Source organism: Motacilla alba, chromosome 2 (assembly GCF_015832195.1).
Source record: "Motacilla alba alba isolate MOTALB_02 chromosome 2, Motacilla_alba_V1.0_pri, whole genome shotgun sequence".
Taxonomy (NCBI): domain Eukaryota; kingdom Metazoa; phylum Chordata; class Aves; order Passeriformes; family Motacillidae; genus Motacilla; species Motacilla alba.
Genome location: NC_052017.1, coordinates 8,591,289 through 8,615,456, shown reverse-complemented (window position 1 = coordinate 8,615,456; position 24,168 = coordinate 8,591,289). Strand labels below are relative to the sequence as shown.

At 40.8% G+C, this 24,168-nt stretch overlaps 1 protein-coding gene across 4 annotated transcripts in view; it reads right to left on the bottom strand.

Moving 5' to 3' along the window:
• Positions 1-24,168, bottom strand: part of DNAJB6 (DnaJ heat shock protein family (Hsp40) member B6) — a 58,148-nt gene that overhangs the window by 13,184 nt on the left and 20,796 nt on the right. For 3 of the 4 annotated variants that reach the window (XM_038163458.1, XM_038163456.1, XM_038163447.1), the window contains exons 6-8: positions 20,532-20,666; positions 19,611-19,755; positions 18,059-18,129 (exon numbers count right to left, since the gene is read on the bottom strand). In XM_038163458.1, the coding sequence (XP_038019386.1) occupies positions 18,059-18,129; positions 19,611-19,755; positions 20,532-20,666 (351 nt within the window). Of the gene's footprint in view, positions 1-10,309; positions 10,480-18,058; positions 18,130-19,610; positions 19,756-20,531; positions 20,667-24,168 lie in introns of those variants that run through there. The other variant, XM_038163465.1, reaches the window with a different exon arrangement.

Genomic DNA, 24,168 nt, shown 5'->3' with positions numbered 1-24,168 from the left:
AACACGAGCTGCAGCATCCTAAAAAGCTGTGCTAGGGCTAAAAGCTCGCAAGAAGGGCTGGAAAATAACTTCTCATCGCGAAGAGGTGCTGCATGGCAGCGGGAAACAGGGCTCCTTGTAGCTGTGGCGAACCAGTAGAGGGCAATATTGGCTGTCGCCGGGTGTCCTAGCGGGAAACGGGGCGCTGCCACGGGCGGTCACACGGAGATCGAACACGGCCAGCTGGGGGCTGAGGGGAGCCACCAGCCACACCAAAGGGGCTGTGCGTGATCCTGGAAACTCGTCTGAGCATAGTCTGGTGACATATCTCAACAGAGCAGTGTCCTAGGGGGACTTTGTGATGCTTGTATCCCCAATCGCCTGTTTTGCTTATGCTGGATATTCTCTCCTGAGGATGACACACAGGAATAAAAACACCGGCAGAGACATGCAGGTGAGCTGGGGCAGGCGAGCCTCGGAGCACTTCACTCCAAAGCAGTCCCGCACAGGCCACCATTATTATTATTTAGTGTTACATTCAAGTAATACCCATCTATGTCCAGGAATTGAGCTGAAATCCTAGCAGGAATCGGCAGTAATTAATGGCCAGGCAGTAATGACAGAACTATGCCGAACAGAGCAGGGTAAACATCCTGAGGAGATGGAGAGGCTGATTTGCATTTTCCAGCTCACTTCCCGCACGGCAGCCCTGCTGCTGCCTGCTGTGGTCTTACACACCTCACCCAAGAAATACACCTGGAATCGGGGTTTCCCCTGTGTTACGAAATAAAGAGCAGGTGCACCAGTTTGCTCAGTCCAAAGGAACACTTCCCTGAGGCCACAAACACCAGAGAGCCCCTGGTCCCGTAGGCAGCATCAAGAGATGCTCCTGGTGAGGGACATGCGGCTGGGTCCAATGACACCACAGCTCCGAGCTAAGCTCCTGCCCCCCCGGAATTCAAAGGGGCTTGCAGGAAGCTTTCTCCATTGAAATCTTCTCTGAAGGATGGCGTGCCAGGTGTTTTTCTAATACTTCAAGGCTCTAAAGTTAAGGGGCAGTGTAAACTCAGAGCAAGGCATCATATTGCTGCCTTAGCCAGTCTGAGGCTCCCCTGAGCTGTTCCTGATGCATGCTGACATCACAAAGAGTGCAGAAAGCTGGGCGTGGGGTGAGGGGGAAGCTTTTCTTGAAATTTTCCCCCCTCCTGTTACAAGGGTTTGGAATTTACCCCGTGCTTGCAGAGCACCTGGAGTTTCTGATGACTCAACTGCATCCGCTGCTGCCGCAGAGAGCTGAACTGCAATGGAAGGAGCAATCAAAAGTGAAAGAAAAAGATCCCCATTTAAACACATTTATCTGAAGTCGATTGCACTGTGATCTTCGTAACCTGTTGATAAGATTATTCTACCAATATACCTTTCCATTGTTACAGCAGCTCTGGTATTAATATTTACCTTGGCAGAAGCTACCAGGGCTCTTCCTAGACTGAAGTCCACCAGTTGCTGGGAAATCTTATGCTTTACAGGAACCAGTTTAATCTGAGAACTCATCTAACAAATCTGTCTACAGGCCTGGATTACCGTGGGCTGAAAAAATCCTGGAGATCAACTGGATCTTTTGTTTGTTCTCATGAAATCTAATGTCTGATAGCACAGAGAAGACAGCAGGAGACCAAGTGACTCTACTAAAACACAGAAATGTTCTAATTTAGGGGACCACACCTTGAAAGTTGTTTCCAGAAAGTTGCCAAATCATCAGTTTTTTAATTCCTGTTGGAAACGACGGATGCTCATTATAAAACACCCAGCCCAGGGTATTTTCCCAAACCACGTGAACATACACACCCCTCACCTCTCCTGAAACTGTAGACAACATGCTCAGCCAAGAAAATACTCCCTCACCATTACTAGAGGCTATGTTGAGCAAGTTCTTCTCATTAATTGTTCTTAAACTTGTTTCTAAATGCCAAGAAACCCTAACACTGTGACGCTTAGCAGGAGTTATAAAACCTTCTTTCAGCCTGGGCTCTCTTGGGTTTGTCAGACTCGATAGGAACCAAAATTTGCATTGAGCCCTCTTTGGAAAGCGTCTCTGAGTTTGACAGGGACAGCCCTTAAAAATCTCTCTCTTGCTATTTGATGTGATGCTTACCAAAAAAAGCAGCCATTTTAAAACCGTCTGATTAAAAAGATGCACATAGTTTTGAAAGCTGAAAGAGCCTGAAGTCACTCAGAAACTATCCGGGGAATGCTGGAGCAGCTGCCCCATCTGCACGGTCACTTTTGTAAACTGTAAAGGGAGTTTATTTCAACAGTGACGTTCATCAGCCAAAGCACAGGACAGACAACGAGGTTTTGAGTCAGCTCACAACAGATCAGCGTCTTTTACCAATTATTGGCAATCATTTTGCTTCCAGAGCAAATGCACTCAGTGTTACAGAAAACACAAGGTGATTCAGGGTTTCCTGGTGTCTGTCTGAGACTCCTGTCCTGCAGAATTCAAGGAAATATTTATCCAAAGCGGTGCCTGGAGTGCTCAGCTGGGCAGAAACTGAAGATGCCAGCAGCTCCCAATCCTTGTCCTGCAGAAACCTGCTCCTGGTGTCCCACCCCCTCCTCTCCCTGTCTCACGTCCTGCACTGGCTCAGCTCTCTCAGCACCGATGGCACTGCACTCGGATGTGGGTTATGTCTCCCTGCTTCAACCCAAAAACTCATATTAAGTTTATAATTAGGGGATTTGGGCTGGCCTTTCCCAGGGCAGGATCAGCACTGCTATCTCGCCTGCCATGCAAGCCAGGCATTTCCTGCCAGGGGGGAAGAAAAATCCAGAAGTGGAAGGAGATGGCAGGGGAGGTGGTGGCAAAGTCCTGGGAAGTGATGGAAAAAACAAGGGTGTGGGATTTGGGAAAAGGGACAGGCTGATGGAGAGCTATTTCTGTCCTGGGAGAGGCCTGGCTGCAGCACCTCCAGTGTCCTGGAAAGGGCAGGGCTCAATGCTTTCTGCTCGATGCTCAGAGCAACCCTCTGCCCTTCTGGCTTTAACAGCTGCCAATGGACTTGCCCCTTTTATTTCTGCCTCGTATTGATCTGCTCCAGTGCCAGCTCACACTGCTCCTGCCCAGCTGTACCCCTGCGGCACAGACCAGAGCAGGGAAAGCCCCACACTGGGTTCTCTCACCCTCCCTGCCCTGCAGCAGCTCCCTTAGAAAGTTCCAACTTTAAATTATCCTTTTTTTTTTTTTTTAGGTGGATTTTACCTACCACCCCCATCCACACCCAAGAACCCCATTATATCCTGCATTCAGCTCAGCGTGTACCAACACGAATCCTGCATTCCCAGCACATCACAACCTACTCAAGGCCCATTTCACCACAAAGATTCCCCAATCTGCAACAAACTGGTAAAACAAAGTGAGATTTCAGCACACACCAACCACAACGGTGCTGCTTTGAAAAGAAATCTGATCGTGCTGTTCTCCGTGGTGGCTATCAGGGATCAATGGCTACAGCCACTCCTGTTGGACCAGGCCAAGCTCTGGAGCCTGGCCTAAAGAGAGGGAGCTGCTGGGAGAGCTGGAGTTACCCCCTCCCTGCCAAAACTTCCTCATCAGAACCTTTTAAAGCCCAATGAATTGGTCCTACATTGTTTCTGAGGCAAGAGAGAAGGCACAGGCTGAGCACACCCAGGTTTCTGCAGCTATTTTCCTTCTGTTAAAGCACACCAGGGCATCCATATGGATAGTGCCACTTGCTCTCATCTTAAAGATCTGGGATGCTGGAAATGCAAATGGCAGGAGGTAACACGAATCCTCACGTTTCCAGCAAGCAGAGAGATGACCCAATTTGCATGCTCAAAGGGAATTTTATTAATTTTAAAAGACTTTATCAAGCAGGAGTCTTTTATTAATTTCTACATGAATTTTGAAAGGAAGCAAAGAATGAGGAATGAGCTTCACAGCTTGACATATATAAATACAAATTAGCAAGATTTCAAGCTTGGAGCTTGACCAAGTGAACCTGATTTTTAAACAGCAATCAAGATTACTTAAAAGATATTTTCTACACTCTTCAGGGTCATGTCAGAGGTCTTTCCCAGTTTCCTGCAAGCCTCATTGACCAGACCCCTTTAACAACCTGTACCAGGGGCTCCTACTCCTGGGGCTTCTCTCTCCAACACACCTCACATAAGTCACGGTTGAGATGGAGCTCAGAACACTGCACCTCTCTCTGTGTCTTACATGGCTCCTCTTCCTCCAGAAATTGTGTCGCTGACATCAAGTTATTTGATTTGGTTTGATACTTACAAGGGCAGATGGTGATAGGACAAGGGGGAATGGCTTTAAACATTGAAAGGGGGCAGGTTTAGAATAGGTATTTGGAAGAAATCTTTACTGTGGGGGTGGTGAGGCCCCAGCACAGGTTTCCCAGAAAAGTTGTGGATGCCCCATCCCTGGAAGTGTTCAAGGCCAGCTTGGACAGGACTCTGAGCAACCTGGTCTAGTGGAAGGTGTCCCTGCCCATGGCAGGGGATCACAACTGGCTGAACTTTAAAATCCCTTCCAACTCAGATTGTCCTGAAATAAAGAGGGTTTTTTCATCTCAGCTATATTTTGACCTCAGACAGAAATCCCCGTGGGTTTCATCTCTACCATGAGGAAGCATTGCAGCCCAAGTTTCACTTTGAAACTGTATTTGAAGTGCAAACCAAAATCCTACTGAGGGAAAAAAAAAAAAAAAGAAGAAACCAGGCTTTATAATGAAACTTAGTACTCATTACTAGAGGAAAACAAAGAAATAAAAATTCCACAGTGCAGCTGCATGCAGCCCTGGCAGGTCCTCCATGGTGTACCCAGACACAAGGTGCCTCCCACCAGAGTTTCCTCTGCCCCTGTGCCCAAGCAGAGCCCTGTGGACCTTCACATCACTCACACTTGTTTCCCAGAACCTCCCAGTTCCAGATGAAACAGCTCCTCCTTCACTGTCACCAAAGACAAAACTTTGCTTCTTGTCTTCAGCCCTTCTAGGAGTTTCCACCACCAGGTCAAGAAAAATTGGCTTCTAATTAAAAAGCTCTTCAAACAGCAAAAGCAGAGGAAAAGTGCTCTTCTACTTTTGCAACAGATCTTTATAACTCTTAAAAACTAATGAGTTGAAGTATCAAGATGTCATCTTATATTCCCATTAGTGGCCCTCACTGAAGGAGCAACTTCAGAACAGTTCTGAGCAAGCCCTGATTTGCAAATTGTACAGCTCTGTTACATATTTTTCCATTGGTTATCGGCTTTAAACCAGTCTTCAAAACCTTAATGCACAGCAAACCCAGATTACCGTAAAAGAAAAAAAGATACATCAAGAAAAAGCCATGCAGTTAAATTTAAAAAGAAAAGAATCTCATGAGTGACTTCAGAAAAATGTGATGAATGACTTCCCCAGCTGTTTTGTCAACACTTCCATAGTAATTTGGCAAAAGCACAAAATCACTAAGTTTATACTTTCATCAAATGGCTATTAGTGCTGTTGAAGTATCACAGACACGAGACAGTAAGTGCAAGCTCCACGGTTCATACTGCACTGTCCACGCTCCGTTTGCAAGGTCTCATCTTTTCAGGTTAATCATTTGAAAAATATTCTCCCTTCTACCCTGAGGCTTAAATATGACACCGTGGCTCTGACACTAAAGGTTCCACATATTAATTATTAAAAAAAGAAGAGATACCTGACCTCTCCAATTATACCCCCCAACATGCAATTTATTCTTCATCCATCTATCCCTGTAGGACTACAGCAAGCAAATCCCATCTTCCAGTGTGAGCACACATCCCTGATTTACAGAGCTCCAGGGACCATCATCTTTTAAATGACCCTGAAAGCATCACGTGCCCACAGTAACAGGACATCTCTTCTGAGGCTCAGTAGGGTTCCAAGTATTTCATGAACCTTCACCAGAAAACCCAGTTCCCAGTGACAGGAACACTAAGTCGTTAGCTGCTGCTTCATTTTTGACTCAAAAATGACAAGCCTGAATTTTTAAAAAATAGTGTTTCAAGCTGACATTCAATGGTAGTTTTGACTAAATACTGTATTTAATTATGAAACCTGTACAATTGGCCGTAGAGGAGACATGACTCCCAAACTTCACCAATTTTTGTTGTTTGGCATCTCCAATCCATCTCAAAGTTTCCAAACATTCTTCCTTTCCCACCCATAGTCAAGATCTGTGCTTTAAAACCCACCACAGTTTAGAAATACAATTTTTCAAATCCTGTCAATAGCAATGTTTATAAATGCAAATGTATGCACACATATACATGCAGGTATTTAAACAGACAAAAACAAATTGTTCCATGTATGCTTCTCAAAAGGAACTTCTGACCCAAACAACTAGAGCACAGAAACGAAGATTTTTCTCAATTGAAAAAACCCCAAACACCAAACGAGGAACATGACTACCACCCAACACTAACAATACTTACAATTTTCTTTTGTACCTGGAAACAGTATCGTCAGTTTATACACTCCTTCTGCACAGATCCAGTGGGAGCAGGCAAGATTTTGCCAAGAGAGCTTTGTGAGTTTCGGAAAGAGAAGGAGAGTTTGAAGAGTGCCATTAGTACCTCTTGGTGCACCCAGGAAGGCCATGTATCTCCCAGGAAACCCAGCCCAGGGCTGCCCATGCCCGGAGCGAGGGCTGCTCCCATCCCGTGTGGCTGCAGTGGCACCATCCCACCTTCTCCTCTTCTCACACACCTTGAGATCCGCGGGAAGCACCAAGGACAGTGACAACCACAATCTCTGGGGCCAAAGCAAAAAAGGGGGCACCAGTATTTAAGAACTTTCCATCATGTGCTTTGAAGTGCTCCACATTCCGGAAGGGTGGAATGCACGCTGCAGAGCCACTGGCTCTTGGTGGAGAGTGGATGTGACCTGGGGAGGGCTGCCCCCACCAAAGCTGCACAACTGAACACCTCCTGAGGTTGCCATAACCAGCTTCTGCTCAAAATCACCCAGCATAAAGATGTACCCTCATCTCCTGTAATTCTGTAATGGCAGGGAAAGCTTTATGAAAGAATGTTTAAGTGACTATTTGTCAGTGGGCTCAATATATCATGGTATAAATATTTGAAAAATTATAAAAACAAGCATCAAAACTGCTGTGTAACTACAATTTTGTAGCAGCCCAAAGTGCAGCATCCAACAGAGCTACTCCACCTCCTCCTTGAACATCAGCAAACTCAGAATCTTCTCAGAAGCATTTGCCAAGAGTTTTACCGAGTGTGAAGGTGTCAAACTCAATTTACACAAAAGCACTGTGTAAACAAAAACAATTTACGCTCAGCCTTGTGAACCAGTGTGGCTCCCTTTGCAGGGTTGGAAATGTCCTGCAGACAGCACTGTGACAGAGAAAGCAAACCTGGAACAGATGCACAACAGGTAAGGCTGATGCTTACCTACATTTGTTATCATGCAAGTCAGTGACTGACAGAAATAGTCCCAGATTTTGCATGTTTGAGAACATTTTGTCACTTTCCAATTAAAATTCTGACCTTGTTTGAACTGCTGGTATTGGATACAGCCTGGTATCTCTGCAGAAACAATCTCCATTTACAGTAATATTTAAAAATACTAAATAAAAGAATCATGAACTGTTTTTCTAAGGAGAAAGTTGCTTAGACAAGACTGAATAGTGGACTGGAAACAGAATTGGAGCCAAAAGGGCAGCAAAATTGCCTTCCAGGAGATGGAATCTGTTTGCAAAAGCCTTCAAAGCACTGAATTCAATTGAGAAGATAAATCAACAAATAAAACCACTCTGTTGTAACAGCAATAAATAGACACTTGATGACAGTTCAGCTAGGACCTGAGTGTGCACCTCTACTCCAGTTTTAACTGAAAATCTGGAGGACCTAGATTTTAAAAGATTAGCCAGAATAGTCACAAAAATAGAAAACCCAAGAGGCTTTGACCTCTGTTAACAATCTATCATCTAACCTACATGAAAGCTGCACTCTAAGTTGCCAGCTTGGCTCTGTGCCCTTTACAGGCCGAACCCAACAGCAGAGACACTGACAATTTGGGTAATTTTGCCACCACACCCAGAAAACACAACAGCAATCTGAATCTAGAGCCCAGAGTGAACCAAGGGCTGGCTTCTGGTTTCAGGAGAAGCTGGGAGGCGCAAGGCAAAATTTCCCGCCCCCCCACAAACAGCTCTCATAAAAGAACTTTCCACTATTGGAAACTATTCTGTGCAGGGCAACAATCACCCCCCCTGCAACAGAGCAGCACGGGCATGCACTTGGCTTTGTGATTTATTCCACGAAAAGGGTTACCAGGGATGTAGTCATCACCCTCTATAAACATTTCGAGGGCAAAACCACACATGTGATCTCAGAGCAAGCGCTAGAGGAGAGGGAAGAGTGAAAACCACGTAAGAGTAATCAATTAATCTTAGGTTCTCAATTTGGCTGATCAAGAAGAGCAGGGAGGTTTGAACACCTGTGTCTTCTCAGAAAAATGTTTTATTTCCCTGAGTTGAGTTTCTTGTTTTTAGGAGTGATTACAAGAAGCATCTTCTCAATTAGTCACTGCATTAGAAGCCACTTAAAAGTCACTTTCTGTTCTATGACACTTTCTGAGACAGAGTTATAGCTATTAATAAATAAATTATTAATGGCTACAAAACTGCTATGAGAAAGCTTCAGGACAAATTACTCTACTTTCTTTTAACCTTTAGCCAAACGGACTTTCTTCCACTTCTTTCAGGTTAATACTTTCAATATAGATCAAAAGTAGGGCAATAGCAATATTTCAAAAGAACTTTCAAAATTTAGACCCTTGCAATAGATCCTGCAATTTAGATACTATATAGGAGTAGCTGACATTGATATGTAACACCTCTAAAATACGAACATGCATAGTAAAGTACACATCATTTTCTTTTTACTTAACAGTGGTAAAAACCAATCATCTGCTTGTCATTTTCAACCTGCTTCTCAAAGAAAATGGTGTTTAGTTTATAAATACCAGGCAGTGACTGTAACAGGGGACTTGAGCTGTACAGTAAACAAAACTGTATTTTCCACCTCTGGAATAGGTTCCACACAGAATGCAACGCAAATCTTTGAAGGTCCTTGGAAAACACAGATAAAATGGATGGAATTGTTTTAAGATTTGGAATTGCTTTGACAAGTTCCAGTTCTGGTACATTTAAAAACAATTGTTTTTAACAATTTTCAACAGTTTTGAAAGGCGTTTACTGCTAATGAACATTCAAGGTGTGCACTGGCTACACACTTTGCAAACTACAGAAATGTTTCTGTCTGAGCCTCCTTTCAGGCCAGAAAAGGGCAGAGCAGTACAGCACGTACACTTGTTTGCTTTTCCATTAACAAGATTCCTTGTGTCACTACAGCTGGCTCTGTCCATGCTGGTGACTGGAAAAAGCCTTACACTTTTTATTACTTGCTCAGAAAGGAGACTGCACAAAAGCTATTTTCAGGGCTGAATATTTACATCACAAAATATGGTTCATTTGACCATTGAAGAACAACATTCTGGAGTTCCAGCGCTCTTCAAGCAGGATACCTTTCCCAGAAAATTTGGAAGGACCTCGAGAGATATCAGGATTTTACCACACAATAGCTTACCTTTTAGTTTTGTTACAAACTCTGTTTGTTCCTTATACGACCCAAATGCTGCTGAATTGTAATTCTACAAAGTTGCCTTTCCTCAGGTTCCCCTTAGAAATAAACCTAAAAATGCAGCTCTGGGTATATACAAAACCCAAAATACCCACAGAGAGGTTTTTCACACACAGCCCTGTAGGACCCTTCCCTGGCTATTCTGTAGAACCATTTCTCTGACATAATTCAGCCTTAGGCATTTAGGCACACTACCAAAGGTGATTCCATTAACAAAAAGCCAGCTCTTTTCATCACAGCAACTTAAAATTCAAAACACATGTATTGCTAGCCACATGAGATTTAACACACAGTAAAAATAAAAAACTTTAGATCATTAAAACATTGCCCACATTCAAGAAAATGAAGTTTACTCTGAAATGTGGATCTTTGCTAGATACATTGATTAACAAAAGGCTATCCTCATCTTCAGCTGAGGAGTTGGAATTAGGCTGCCTCAAGGTGTGCAGTCAGTAGTTGGTGAGAAGACAGGACATACACAAGGGCTCACTGTATTGCAAATTCCAAATCTAACTCCCTGGCATAGTCATCACTGACCTTACCCTGGTTCCTCCTCCTCACTTAACATGCAATTCATCCATTACAATAATGCCACTTACCTGAACAGATCCAGAACGTCTTCTCCCACATGAAGTCCACTCTTGGCACCTAGACATCCCAAACTGGATGCTTTAGGGCAATAGTCATGAGGCTGCCCCAGATGCACGTGGTGTTGGCTCCTCTCTTCCCAGCTCCCCTGCTTCCCTGGCACCTCCCGAGAGACAAAGTGGCTCCCACATCACAAAGAATCCCCCAGGCTGAAAACCACAGCAAGGGAACATGACCTGTGCATCCATGTCAACACATCAGGAGGGAAGAAGCCAAGGTACAGCCCATGGAGGAGGGCTGGAAGGAACACTGTGCTTGCTCCATGGTGCATCTCGTTCTGTGCCCCACGCTCCCAGAGCTTCCGCTACTTCTCTGTAAAGCCCAAGCAATCCCTTCTCACTAGGAAATATGTTTCAGAAAGCTGGTCTTTAAGACATGAAAGCCAGAGAAACTACTGCTCTTGGCAGCTTCTTCCAACAGTTAATCATCCATGTGTTAAAAATGTGTGTTTATCTTCTCATTTGAATTTGTCTAGCCTGATACAAATATTTATACTCTTGTTCCAAACAAGGCGACCTTTGATATGCACAGTTTTTTCTAACTGGTGTACACATTTTTTTAGAATCAAAGTGGAATTTGGCACACCATCCTCAGGCTGCAGAAGCACCTCCCTTGCTTGTGCTGGCAGGGGAACAGCCTCCAGAGCAGTGCTGAGCCTGGGCAGCCAGAGAACAGGCAGGGTTCACTGGAGGAGGAGACACAGACAAACACCCACCACTTGTGCATTCACTATGATAACTCGTGATCATGTTTTCCTGATGAGAAAGGCAAAAGCCAAATGAGGAGAAAAGTCCTTGAAATTTATGTCAACAGCACAAAACAATCTGCATTGTTTTGCTGCTTCTCCCTTACTGGTTTCAAGGACCTTAAGATTTGCTGTTCTTCTCAGGGGTACACCATTCAATCCCAGAAAAGACAAAAGTAGCACTAGAGGTGTTTAATGAAAGAAACATTTTGGGGGTTGTCCTAACTCTCAAGGTGAATGTTCCCAAAAGGAAAATCTTCTACCTATTTGTAATTACTCAGGAGCTCAATCAAAAACCGAGGGCAGGATGCTTGTGAATTCTACTCCTGCTTGCAGGCAGTGCCAGATACAGCCAAAATAGCTCCAAGTGAATTTCTAGCTCTCCACTGCTCTCCTGGACAGCCAGCTCCCACTTGGTGTAGAACAGATGAATAATGCCCTTTCATTATCCAAGTGCAGGACATTTGGTGATAAGGACCTGACCATATTTCCATAGGCACCCAGCAGTAAGAAATGAGATTAGCAGAGTAATTCTCAGGGGTGTCTGAGTGACTACTCAACAGGAGATAGCCAAGTAACTCAAAGCACCCACGTGCCTCCTGACGAGAGGCAGTGTTATTAAAGAAAACCTGGCCAAAGTCCTCTGGAGACAGGCCTTGTCCCCTAGCTAAGACATGCTGCAGGAAAGGCTGAGCCTTGGCCATGTGAATTTTCTCCGTTTTCCTTCAGAAATACTTTCACAGAGAAGTTCAAAGCAATTTTAAAACATCCACAGTCTAGCTCCCCCTGGAAGGAGAATGACAGTGACTGATACTGCAGAATGCTCTTACACAAAAGCAAAGCACAGTATTTCCACTGCTGAGTATGACAAATATCACAACAGGATGACAAATGCAGATTTAGTTACTGTGAAGAGTAAAAGGCAGCCTCCAACTCTATGTCTAAGAGAAAACTTTGCCAGAAGTGGCTATGGTGACAGTTATGCAAATGTGTGATAAATTAGCAAGTTAATCTTACTCTACGTATCAGTTACAAAGACTAAAACCGACTTGACATGTATTTCTGGAGGGAAACCAAAAGATGGATGAGGCTGCCCAGCTTCTCTACCAAATGTCTCAAAGCCTCTGCAGCCTTATGACTTTTTTATTATTGGGAGGTAAACTCCTCTCCTGCACCACAATTCAATCAAGCTTGTGACTGGAACCAAGACAGAAGATTCCAGAGCTACTGCTTTGCATTTTCAGCTGGTTTAGTAACACCTTTGAGCAACTCTGTTACAGATATAGCCAAGTAATTCTCTTTTCTGGCCATCATGAATGTGTGTTCCACAACATGTATACTAGGACCAGTCACCCAGGCTGGATTCCTCTCTCATTCTAGTAACTCAAATAAATTCACAAATAAGAAACAGTGCAGGAAATTTCAAATTTGACTTCTAACTTCAAAAAGAAGGAGAAACTGAAGCATTCTCCATGTACCATGTTATGTGTTCTATCACATAACAGAGCAGCAAGCTCACATGAGCTTTCCAAACTAGGTGTTACTATTTCATCTCTCTCTAACATTCAAGTGAATGAAAGGATTCAGCTTTACTTTCACTGCTGCTAAACTAGCAGCTACAGGGTTTTGTTTTCTCTATTTTTATGAAATTCACTTGAAGATGGTTGCATTGAAAAGAGCTAGAAAAGACCTCATTTGAGATTCAGAAGTAAGGATAAGCTATAGGCTAAAGTCAAATTTTAAGAGTTATTACTAGAAGCCTCTACAAATATATTTTCTTGACTGTCAGTTTTAAGTCAGGTTCAAAAACTACCTCTTTTTAGTGAGTTTAAAATTAACTCAATATGCTGCAAAGTTAACTTTATTGTAAAAGCCAGAGAAACTAAAGAGAATTCTATTCAATCATGTCCTTCTGATAAAATGTTTTACTTATCTTCTCAATTAAACATACTTTAATCCCCACCACAACATTTTGAACCTGACAACATCTAAAAGTCTTCCACTTCCTTTTTTCTTTTAGAAGCTAATTAGGAGTCAGGCCATCAGTGCATCTACCTCACAGCAGGACAGCCCAGCTTTCAGGCCTGGGCACTATCACCTCCAAACTCCTGCCTATCTTTTGGCCACAACAGCATGACAGAGCATAAAGTACTCATGTGGGGTTTTGATTAACTTTCTACCAGCTGTTTTAAGTGAGATAACACCTAATGCAGCACCGAGTCTGCCACAACAGAGTTTTCAGAGAAGTTTCAGTGAGTTTAAATCAGCACAGCTTGCAGAGGTTTAGGGTTATGGCTCTGATCATCACAGGATTTTAATTATTTCGTCTTTTTTTTTAATCTGACAGCAGCATCAAACATAAGGTTTACTATTTTGTGAATGTATGACCTATATAACAGAGTATAAACCAACCACCTTCAGCTCTAACCTTTCAGGAGTGCACTTCACTCCACAACCAGCTCTAGCCAAGGTATATTTTTCAAAACCAAGTAGGAAACTCACTAGAATTATAAATTCAAAGGTACAGTTTGTAACACTAACAAAGCCAACATTCTTCATTCCAGCCCAAGTGCAATGTAAGGACCATTTCAGCATTTCAGGTGGAAGGAAAGAAGTTCTGTACCTACAACAACCACTTTAAGACAAACAATAACAAGAAAACCCAAACTGTCTATGTCAAGGCAAATCAAGTCTGTGGTCACAACTCAATCATAAAGTAAACAAGCCCTGAGGGAGCAGACAGTGCAAACAGGCTTTCTTATGTTTAAAAGAAAAGAAAGTTTCAAAGTTTGGTTACTGCTGACTGGCAGATAACTGATGTCCATATTGCCACTAGCCCATGAGAATACCATGACTTAAAAATAAGCCTAAACATCAGAACATCCAAAAATCACACCCAAAAAGGCAGATTTTCCAAAAATACTAAGAAACACTTCCACAAAAAGGTTAACAAGTATTTTAAATACTAAGCCCTTTTCAAAGGTTCTCTGACCACAAGCATCGAACAGCTGTAGCATTCATTCTGCAACACAACCATCTTCAGAAGCACTATGCTGTTACAACCACAGATTAAACTCAGGCAAAGGAGCTCACTGCTCAAACAGAACAGAAGAAGATTCAGGAACTCACATTTCCAAAAATAAAAAGAAAATAAAATCTAACTTTATCACTGGACTATCCCACAGATGGTCCAAAACACAGCACAGCTAAATACAAAAGACAAACCTCCAGTTCCACCTAATGCCAAAACACTGAAGGAGTCAAGGAAACAGGATAACCAAACACAAACACAGAAAAGAGATACAAACCCTCTGGGCTCAGAGATTATGGGTTTTTAAATCTTTTACAATCTTGTTTTCAGCATTCCAACTCAGCTCATCAATTAATCACAAGTTGATACAGGATCCACCTGACAAACGCTACGCACACATTCTCTGCAGAGCAGCTTTGTCACCTACACCACAAACCAAGCCCTCCCATTCTCAGCAGAGAAGGTATGTTGAGAATTGAGCACTGCAGGAGTGCAGCCATTGCACAGTGTGAAGCATTCCAACACAAAATCCCAAACTCCTTCAGTAAAGCCAAGTGGAAGGGGCAGGTGCCATGCAATCTACAGAGAAACTGGGGTTAGTGTGCTGCACTGGGATTACTGCCATGCACGAGGGACTGCAAAGAGCTTGCACCAGGAGAAAGCATTACAAAGTTCTTGTATCCACCAATGAACTTTGAAGCAGAGCATGAAAGAATTAGCAGGTTCAAAAACTCCATCTTGATTTTTCCAAACCGCTGTTTTTCCAGGATGCTTAATTTAAATGGGATGGTGTCCCTAAACATTCAAAATTAATCCCTCATGTATGAAAAGATAATGGACTTTTAATCCAACAGCACCTGGGTTTGAAAGCTGCCTCATCCCACTGTACATTTGTGCCTAGCATTTGCTGTCAAGAACTTTTTCTGTTATTAATTATTTTGTACTATTTTGGCCAAAATTGAAGTTTAGGGAACTGTGCTGCCCTTGATGATCTGTCACTTCTAATAAACAGGTCTCGTACATCCATGCAAACTATGTATTAGAAAGGAACAACATAAAATTTTTTTCAAAGCAACCTAAGAAGTGTGTTTTCAGGAGAAAACAACTAAATTCAGCAAAGACATTCTGAATATAACATGGAATGTGAGTTTATTTTGTGTTTTAAAAAAGGAGCTGGATTCAAGAAGTTGCATAAAAAAAAAAAAAGTTGGATGTGATGTTATTTCAAAAAACACTGAAAGAGATGGAGACTGTTAGGTTTAGGTCAAGTGAATGATGACAAATTTTTCAACCTGGAACTGGAATTGCTGGTCCAATGATGTATTTGGACCAAGACCACATATCCAGTTGAACTACCAGCCTATGGAAATGCTGGTGGTGTGGGTATCTCACTCCTGCAGGAATCTACTGCCAAATTCTGCCTTCTGCTGACTCATTCCCTGTGTTTTGCCAGTTTCTACCAAGGAAATGCAGCACTGCCACTTTAATGCTGCATTTTGGCCAGCTCTGACAAGCAGCTTTCGGGATCTGAAGGCAGAACAGAGACTATCCAAAAAACTGGACCTTGAGCACATGTAGTGTTTAAAAATTTCACTGTAGAACCCTGGTGTGACCTGTTTGTGTGTAACACTGTGAGAAGGATCACACTTTCCTAGGTAAGAAGATAAGCATGTGGGTACAGATCTGCCACCCTAATTGTGTTCTTAACCTGAGCAAGGTAATTTAAATGTTAAAGAAGATGACTTGGAATAAAACTAGAAGGCGAAGTTTGGCACTTTAATATAAAATCTATGGGTATCCAGAGGAAGGCATTCAAACTCAACTCCAGATTGTCCTAATTTTATTTGACTTGGTTAATCAATTTTAAAGCACTTTTTACAATTTACATAATTTAAAGGAGCACACTGCATCCTATAAATATAAATTAACATTTTTAATAACTCAAGACATCACAACAAAGCCAAATTTTGAAATAAATTTCATGTTTAGTTATCTGGATCAAGAAGTAACAGACATGGGGAGGGGAAAAACAGCATTAACAAGAAAACACTGTTTAGTTCTAAACTAAGTTTGTGCTTCTACATCAAAAACACAACACTGAAGTGACAGGAACTCTGCGAAGAACTTGAAAAGGTATATAACTGCTTTAGTCCCAAAACCAAAGTATACATTTATTTTTTCTTCTACATGTTATATTTTTTTTCAATTCTATCAAATTAGCATTAATGGTAGAGGGACAAAAGTACAATATACTAACTTCACTGCAAATACAAATTCTGTTGTAGCAGTTTGTTAGCTTGGTTTGGCTTAAGTTGAAATGGTTTTCCTGCATGAAAAACAAGAGCATATCTTTTCAATGTATTTAATAATCAACACATTTGTTAGTACAAAGCAGATGGTGTTCAGCAAGAAGGCATTAGGTGATCATTTGAAAACACCATGCTTTTTTTTTTTTTTTTTTTTTTTAACCACTAAGCCACCCTGAAGAGTTTTGTGCAGGCCAGATGTTCAAAGCTGGTGCACAGATGAAAGCTGCACATCCATGATCTACGCATGGAACTATCCAGAACCTGGCAGCTGTCAACATACACCATGAGTTACCTGCATGCTTTCTCTGTGACACACCAAAATCAAATCATCTTTCACTAAACTTTGAAAATCTGATCTTAGCTACAAATGAACACTTTACTTCACTCCATTTAATTAACAAAGGGCATTAATCCATCTTTTGATTTTTTGGTTGAGGACTAAAATAAGAGTGAGATATCATAATCCTAATAATTTTGTCCAAATCTTCAAAGCAATTATTTGTTCTCAAAGTAGCAAAAAAATCTCCTAATTCTCAGTCTTTTTGTAATTATTAACTGTTAAATAAATAAATTTATCAAATGTATATTTATAATTACTACAGATTCTTTTTTTAAGCAAATCTCAGAATAACTTTGGAAAACTTTAAAATAGAATTGCTTTAGGCCTAGACTTAAAATAATCACATATTAGGGCAAAAGATGGAGTTAGAGAGTCAGCCTCTGAATGCTTCTTAAAAATAGGTGCTTCAAATACAGATTTAGAAATGAAATTAAAAATCATGTTTTCAGTCACACTGAAGAAAACATCTGCAAAGAAAAAAGGCCCTCATCCTTAAGATTGAAGAAAAAGATGGTAAGGGGAAAAAAAAAAAAAAAAAGCACCGTTTTCCCAAGTTGCCCAAATCACACACAGACACAGGAAGGTTACAAATGCCATTCATGAAAGAATGCACCACAAACATCAGCATTTATTCATTTTGAATTTTTTTTAGCAAATGACAAAAGACTCAGCTCACTGGCTTCACTTTTGTTTACCTTTTGCTTACATTACACATTTAAACATTTGTCAAAACTTACTAAAGTTGTCTGCATTCATGCACAACTAGAAAACATCCTTAATTTATTTAAACCAGAAATGCATTACCAGAAATGTATTAACATTGTTCACTACTAAACATTAAAAAAAAAAAAAAAGTTGAAATTATTAAAAAGGTTATCCTGGAACTGTTAACTTCACAGCAGACTTGAACTACTAATTGGCTCACATTTCAAATTGGAAAAAGCAAGGTTCATGCTAGTGTTAGTGTACATCTCGCCCTAGCACTACTGAAGGATCATGGTTCACCTTGATCACAGATAAGAAACGAAAAGTGCATACAGAAGTTTACAACAATTTTAAGGACAAAAAATGGTCCAATTGATGTGGTCCCAACGATTAACTCAAAAGTCTATGACAAATACGAGCTTCTGTGAGCTACTTATACTACTTAAGATTGAGTACGGATATACAGAAAGTTGAATTCGTTTGAAATCTTCAAAAAATGTTCCTGTCAATCCTCAAATGGTGGCTGTTAGAGCTTAAAATTTCTGTTAAATGCGTGCGTTGAATTACTTGTTATCCAAGCGTAGCAGCTGCTCCTTACCATTTATTGTTAGCGACCTTAACTGGCCATCTTCTTCAACTTCTACTCTCTCTTGTCCATTCTCAAAAATCCTGCAGGAGAAAAACACCATGAGCCATTTTAGAGCACTGCAGGCAGTTTTAAACACACACCAGACCTCGGGTTTAGATAACAAACTGTAAGGGAGCAGCACCTGCTTAATGCAACTGTACTTGGCAAGCTTTGGTATTTACCAGCACTGGAGCTGTCACCAGTACCCATCTGCATTTCCCCACTGCTTAGTCAGGAAAATTGACTTCTGGAACTTGGAATCCTCCAGGATGTAGAGTTCACAGTTACAGCTGCCACCTCAAACATTGTCACGGTTGTGCTCACACTACACACTGTTATCTAAGCCTAAATGCCTTGACAGATCAACTGCATGATCTTGATGCTGCGTTTAGTCCCTACCCATTTGTTAAATGTATGATATTCTAGATCCAATCACAGCTTTGTACACAGGACAGTCTTAAATCCATTTTTAATTTGATCAGAGCAAGTAATTTGTAGACCTACTATACACCAACTTTATGACCAGCATGCATGCTACAAAATTCAAGTATCTCTAATCTAACAGAGAGATTATTAAAGAGCTTTTGAGTTTTCAGATTTTTCTGGAATACACTCACAGAAAAATATCATGACCACACCAGAGGCTTTGTTATTAAGTGGTCAAGATGATAGGAGCTCTCCAGTACAGCAGTTCACAGAAGAACCTTGCACTTACAAGTACAGAACCCAAGTTAACAAACAAAAACAATTCATACTCCCTCAGCTTTCTGTAAATTTCTTTTAAGTAATGAAATTACATTTAACTACTTGTTCAGTACTCCTATATTGATTATAATATTCCATGTAGGTTTTTCTATAGCTAACTAAGACTTGGGTTTCCCAAATCCAATGATTTCCCCATCACAAGCATGAAATGGAGAGAAAGTTCACTGTGTACAGGACTTGAAAATTCACTGTCCAACAAACAGGCACATTTTTCTCCAAAGCAGGCTTCAGTTTCTTGTTTCATTTAACAGACAGAAAAAAAATTACTAGAAAGACTTCACTCAAACACTGCCTAGGAAAGCAGACTAAGCAGATGCTAGGGAAAATTCTTTCATAACATCTGCAAAACTAAAATTCTTCCCAATTCCAGTTATAAGCTTCACAATCAGTAGACACCAAGCACACTTTCCCTCCAGAAGTTCAAGCTGACTGGGCAGACCACAGTCAACGATCATAATAAAAGGTGCAGCACTACACAGGAGGTTCTGCATCCTAAAATAGCTCCAGCTACAGCATTAAGTAACTCAACAATGCCAAGAAGAGACAGAGTACTCTTGAGTACTTCAAGATGTTTTTAAGCATTCAGAGAAATCCAAGTAATATGATGAACATAACAAGAAAAGTAAAACATAAAAACATGTACCACTATGTGTGTGTGTGTGTGTGTGTGCAAAGATGCAGTATATTTATATGCATGTAACTATAGGTATGTAAGTCTCTACATACAGTTTCATATAAATATATTTATGTCACTTACCTCTTTGTAGTAATTTTTCTGCCATTAACTATTTTAGTTGAGGTTGATACTGATTTGAAGTTTCCCATTCCACTGCCACCAAATGACGTAGAGGAGAATGATGAAGTGAGGCCTCCATGTCCCAGGGAGCCAAACGAAGTAAAACCTATTGAGAAAGAAGGCATTTGAATAAAATGTAATTTTGCATGACTGTGGGATCCAAATTTATCATCCACTCATACTACATCCTACTTTCAGGAAGCCCTCAGCTGGTTTCATCATGCAGCATCAGTGACTAGGTGGCATTAACAACAGCCTGAGAATAAAACCACACTCCAGCCCCATCCATTTCTGTCATATGGACCCATAGTTCAAGTTCCAAATGCACAGCATTATCCAAAAACCATTTGTCAACTCCTCCCCTGAAAAGGCATTCAGCCTTTATCCACACTCTGCACTCAGGGAAAAGCCAGCAACTCTAATGAATCTGATCACCAGCTTTAGTGCAGATGTTGGGACGCCCGAGCTGGCAGACAGAAGAAATCCTGTATCAGTAACACCCCAACCAATGCCCACATTCCCAGCACTCTAAGTAGCACCATGCACTTTAGGCACATGTTTTTCAGGACCTGTAATAAAAGCCATCACATTCCTGAAAGCAAACAGAACAAAAGAATTCTAAGGCCATGAAGAAACTGTAGCACCACAATAAAGAAAACAGAAAGTTCTACTTCTTACAGATCTGTTCACTCTATATGAACTTTCAGGTAGCCCAAATACTCTAAGTATGGCTTAATTTTCATTTACACCTTACAGACAGCAGCTGAATTAAAAAAAAAAAAAAAACAGTCACAGAATTGCCTGAATGGAGAAGCCAGCTTGTTGTATTGCAATCCTTTATGAGCCAGAACTGCATTCTTTCTTAAATGTTATGATATTTACCTGTGTCAAATGGAGAGAAACCACTTCCAAAAGCAGGGAATCCACCAAAGGCAGAGAAAAATGATCCACCACCACCTCTGTTTCTGCTTCCCCTTGGACCTCGCCTGCCACCGAAGAAGTCCTCAAAAGGGTCTTCTACAAAACAGAAGACAACATTTAAGAGTCAATATTACTGAGTAATTCTGTCTTTAATCATTAGAGATTTTTTTTTTAATTGTTAACAGGTAAGATTCTTCCTTTGAAACATCTGAGGCTACTGAACTAAGACTCCCCCAAATTGCTATGCTCCTTCTGGTCTAAATTCTGCTTGCTTCTGGACCTAAAAACAATTTTATATATATGTAAAGTAGCTGTTTCCTTATTTTAACTGTTTAGCATTAAAAACTAGTAAACCTAATGGAAAATATTGCATACAGGTACCTGAACTTTCTAGTTTATTTCTATTCAAGAATTATTGTGGATCACCATGATCTGAAAAGTAACTTCCAGATAGGTTGTATTAATTATTGAAATCTAAAAACACCAGCCAGGGATTGATGACTCATAATCCTAAAGTGTTCCAAGTGTTTAATTTAGCACTTGCCACATTAGATACTCCAAACACGTATTCTGATGCACATTTAGCAGCAAAGCATGGAGGTTTACACACAGTGTCCCAAGGAGGCATTCAGTCTGTACCAAGCAGGAGGGAGAGGGCAAAAATAGAGAAAGAGGGTCATGGATAAAATGTGATTTCAAATTCTTGTTCCACTGTTATGTCATTCAGAACAGCTATTGTTCCATCCCCAGCAGGAAGACAATAGTCTCTTTCCAAAAAGGAAAAAAAAGATGGGGGAGGTGTCAGGCCATGGGGTTCAACAACAGCACCTATACAAGCAGTCTTTATTAACTAGAATTATCAGAAAACTGCTCTTCTCTAATTCTTGAGACAAAGAACAACAGAAAAAAACTGCAATGATAAACCAGAAACTCAATGAACATAATACTTGCATTAAAACCAGAAACCTTTAGGAACTACTGTCTTCATCAGTCACAACTATCCCAGAATGAATGTTACTGAGAACACCAATGATTTCACCAAATTTTTCAGTATTGAAAGCTCAGAAAAAGCTTTTAATGAAAGCAGAAGCTGGTGATAGCAGCAATAGAGGTATGAAAGCAAGGAAAGACTTGTGACTGCCTGACTGTTCAGAACTACAAGTGACAAAGAGAAGGTCAGAAATGCAGTATTTGTTCCACTTCTGGTACCTCCACAAAAATCCAAGCTGATTTATGATAAATCACCAAGTTAATACACTATGCATTATGCATCATTAAGTAATCAATATGATAATAAAACTATGTAAGTTACAATCTGGTTCATGTGTAATTACCTAAATGTGAAATGTCACAATGTATTTATGCTGAACAAGGGTAGCTGCTAAAAAATACCCCTACCCCCTCCTAACCTCCATAGTTATTGAGTAAAACAACATAGGACCAAACTTTTATCTTACATACACTGGCAAGCAAGTGGTAAGACTTTTTGTACCTCAGACACTTTCTGGTTTGTAGCTTCTTTTTTTTTCCATGTAAAGCAATTTTTCCTCAATATAAAGATGACCTATTAGTACCTTTATAGAAGTTAACCAATACTTAAGCATGGAAATATGGGAATTATTATAATTTCCAAAACAAGCACTATGTCCATTTTTACAAAAGGCCAGTTTTGTCAGTCTAGCATATCAACCAGCAAGTACAACCACAGCAGTTAATTGTTTTGTAGTCCAATTTATTCTCACAGGAATGACTCATAGGTTAGTTATGAAGGTCATTCACTCACGTGTACAAATGATCTATATACTATATTACTCCCACTGTTAAGCTTTCTATTTATAATCCAAATTTTCTCGTTACCTGGAGTTTAAATAAAAACAAAGCAACCTATCATGTAAGCTCTTGAGTTTTTAATCTCCCACAGTGTATCAGCCTATTCTGCAAGTGAACCTCTCCTCCCCAGCACAACAGCTGCAGAAACAAAGTTATTTAAGGGAAGATCATGGACTCTCCCAGAGATCGCTGATATCAACCCAGCTTCTCAGTGGATTATTGCCACACCAAAGTCTAACCAAGACTTGGCCATGCCTTATCAGCCTGCACAGCAAAGGAAGAGGTCAGCACTTGATATCAGCACGTGTTCAAACGTCAGGTGATTGCTGTCAGCAGCCTGGGAACAATTCTCCAGTGCTCTTCCTGCAATTCTCTCAAGTGAGACAGAGCAACCACTCTACCGCAGTGCACTGCAGAACGTTCAGCAAGATGGATTATGCTGAGACAGGAAAAGGGGCAGGACTTGTCAAGAGAACCTATTCCTTTATGATTCTGACAGCCAAGTACAGCAGGCAGAAGAAAAAAAACACCAAAAACACTGAGAGAAGGCAGCAGGAGGCTGCTGCACTATCATTTCTTGCATCTACCACCAAACACACATTAATATAGCAACCTCAGCCTGTTTATGCTTTTACTCCCTAAATCAGGATGATTAATAGCAACACTCAACAAAATAATAACATTTCAACCCTCTAAGTCTATTTTAGCAGAGCCTTTCCATCCTTGATAACCTTTTCGCAAAAAAGGCCTTTTCCAAACAGTTCAAATGCAGGGTGTTGGGGTTTTTTTAATGATTCCTCTTATTATAGTCATTTTGGTATTTCCAGTCCATTTTTTACTGAATGTGAGCAGTGTATCAGATTAAGAAAACTAAGCAGCATAAAGAAAAGAAAAAATATACAAAAACAAAAAGTCAAGGCCTTTCTATAAAGGGAGGAATACTATATAAATACAACTTCCAAGCTTCAGAAAATCAAAATGTTAACCTGGTGATACTTAAGAGTATTACCAACCAGTCTGGAGATAAATTCAGTATATTATAATCTAGGTATTACCAGAAGCTTATGGGAGGACAGAGTATTAGATCCAGTTTCAATAAAAATGCTGGCGTATACTTCTAATGCAGAATTTGTGGTGCTGTAAGAACAGCAAAGATCAAGAGAGAACAAAAGGTAAAAACCTCAAGAAAGCCAGTGAGAAAAACTTCTTATCTATTAACAACAGCAGATGACATGAAACTTTTTGGAAAAAGGCAAATGCTTAAGCAAAGAACTCATGGTAGCCCATTACCAAAACACCAGGCAAACTGAAGAACTTCAGGACTCTTGCTGTTACTAGGTAGCAAGACTGAAGTTACAGAAGCCAAAACCTCCAGCAACACAGAAGACTGAACACTAACAGATCTGTCTGAAATTAATTTCAGGTAATGTTTCCAGGAAAATTTACTTTCTTTAGAAACATCATTGCAAATTCAAATGCAGCAACTGTCTTGATCCTCTGGGTAAAACATTAAACCTGCTCCCTGCAAACCATGGAATATTACCTTGCTTTTCTGTAGTCACAGGAAAAGCATTTCACCTCTAAACAGGTCAAATAACAACAACTACTGTAATAAATATCACACTGCAGCTCAAAATAAGGCAGGTCATGATCTCTCCACTCTGAGGAGTCCCCAGCTGTAACACAGAAACAGGATTTTTTCCCTTTCAGCTCATGGCAGAATACTACTTAAAAGATGTGATTGTTTTCCATTCCTGCCTTGTGATCA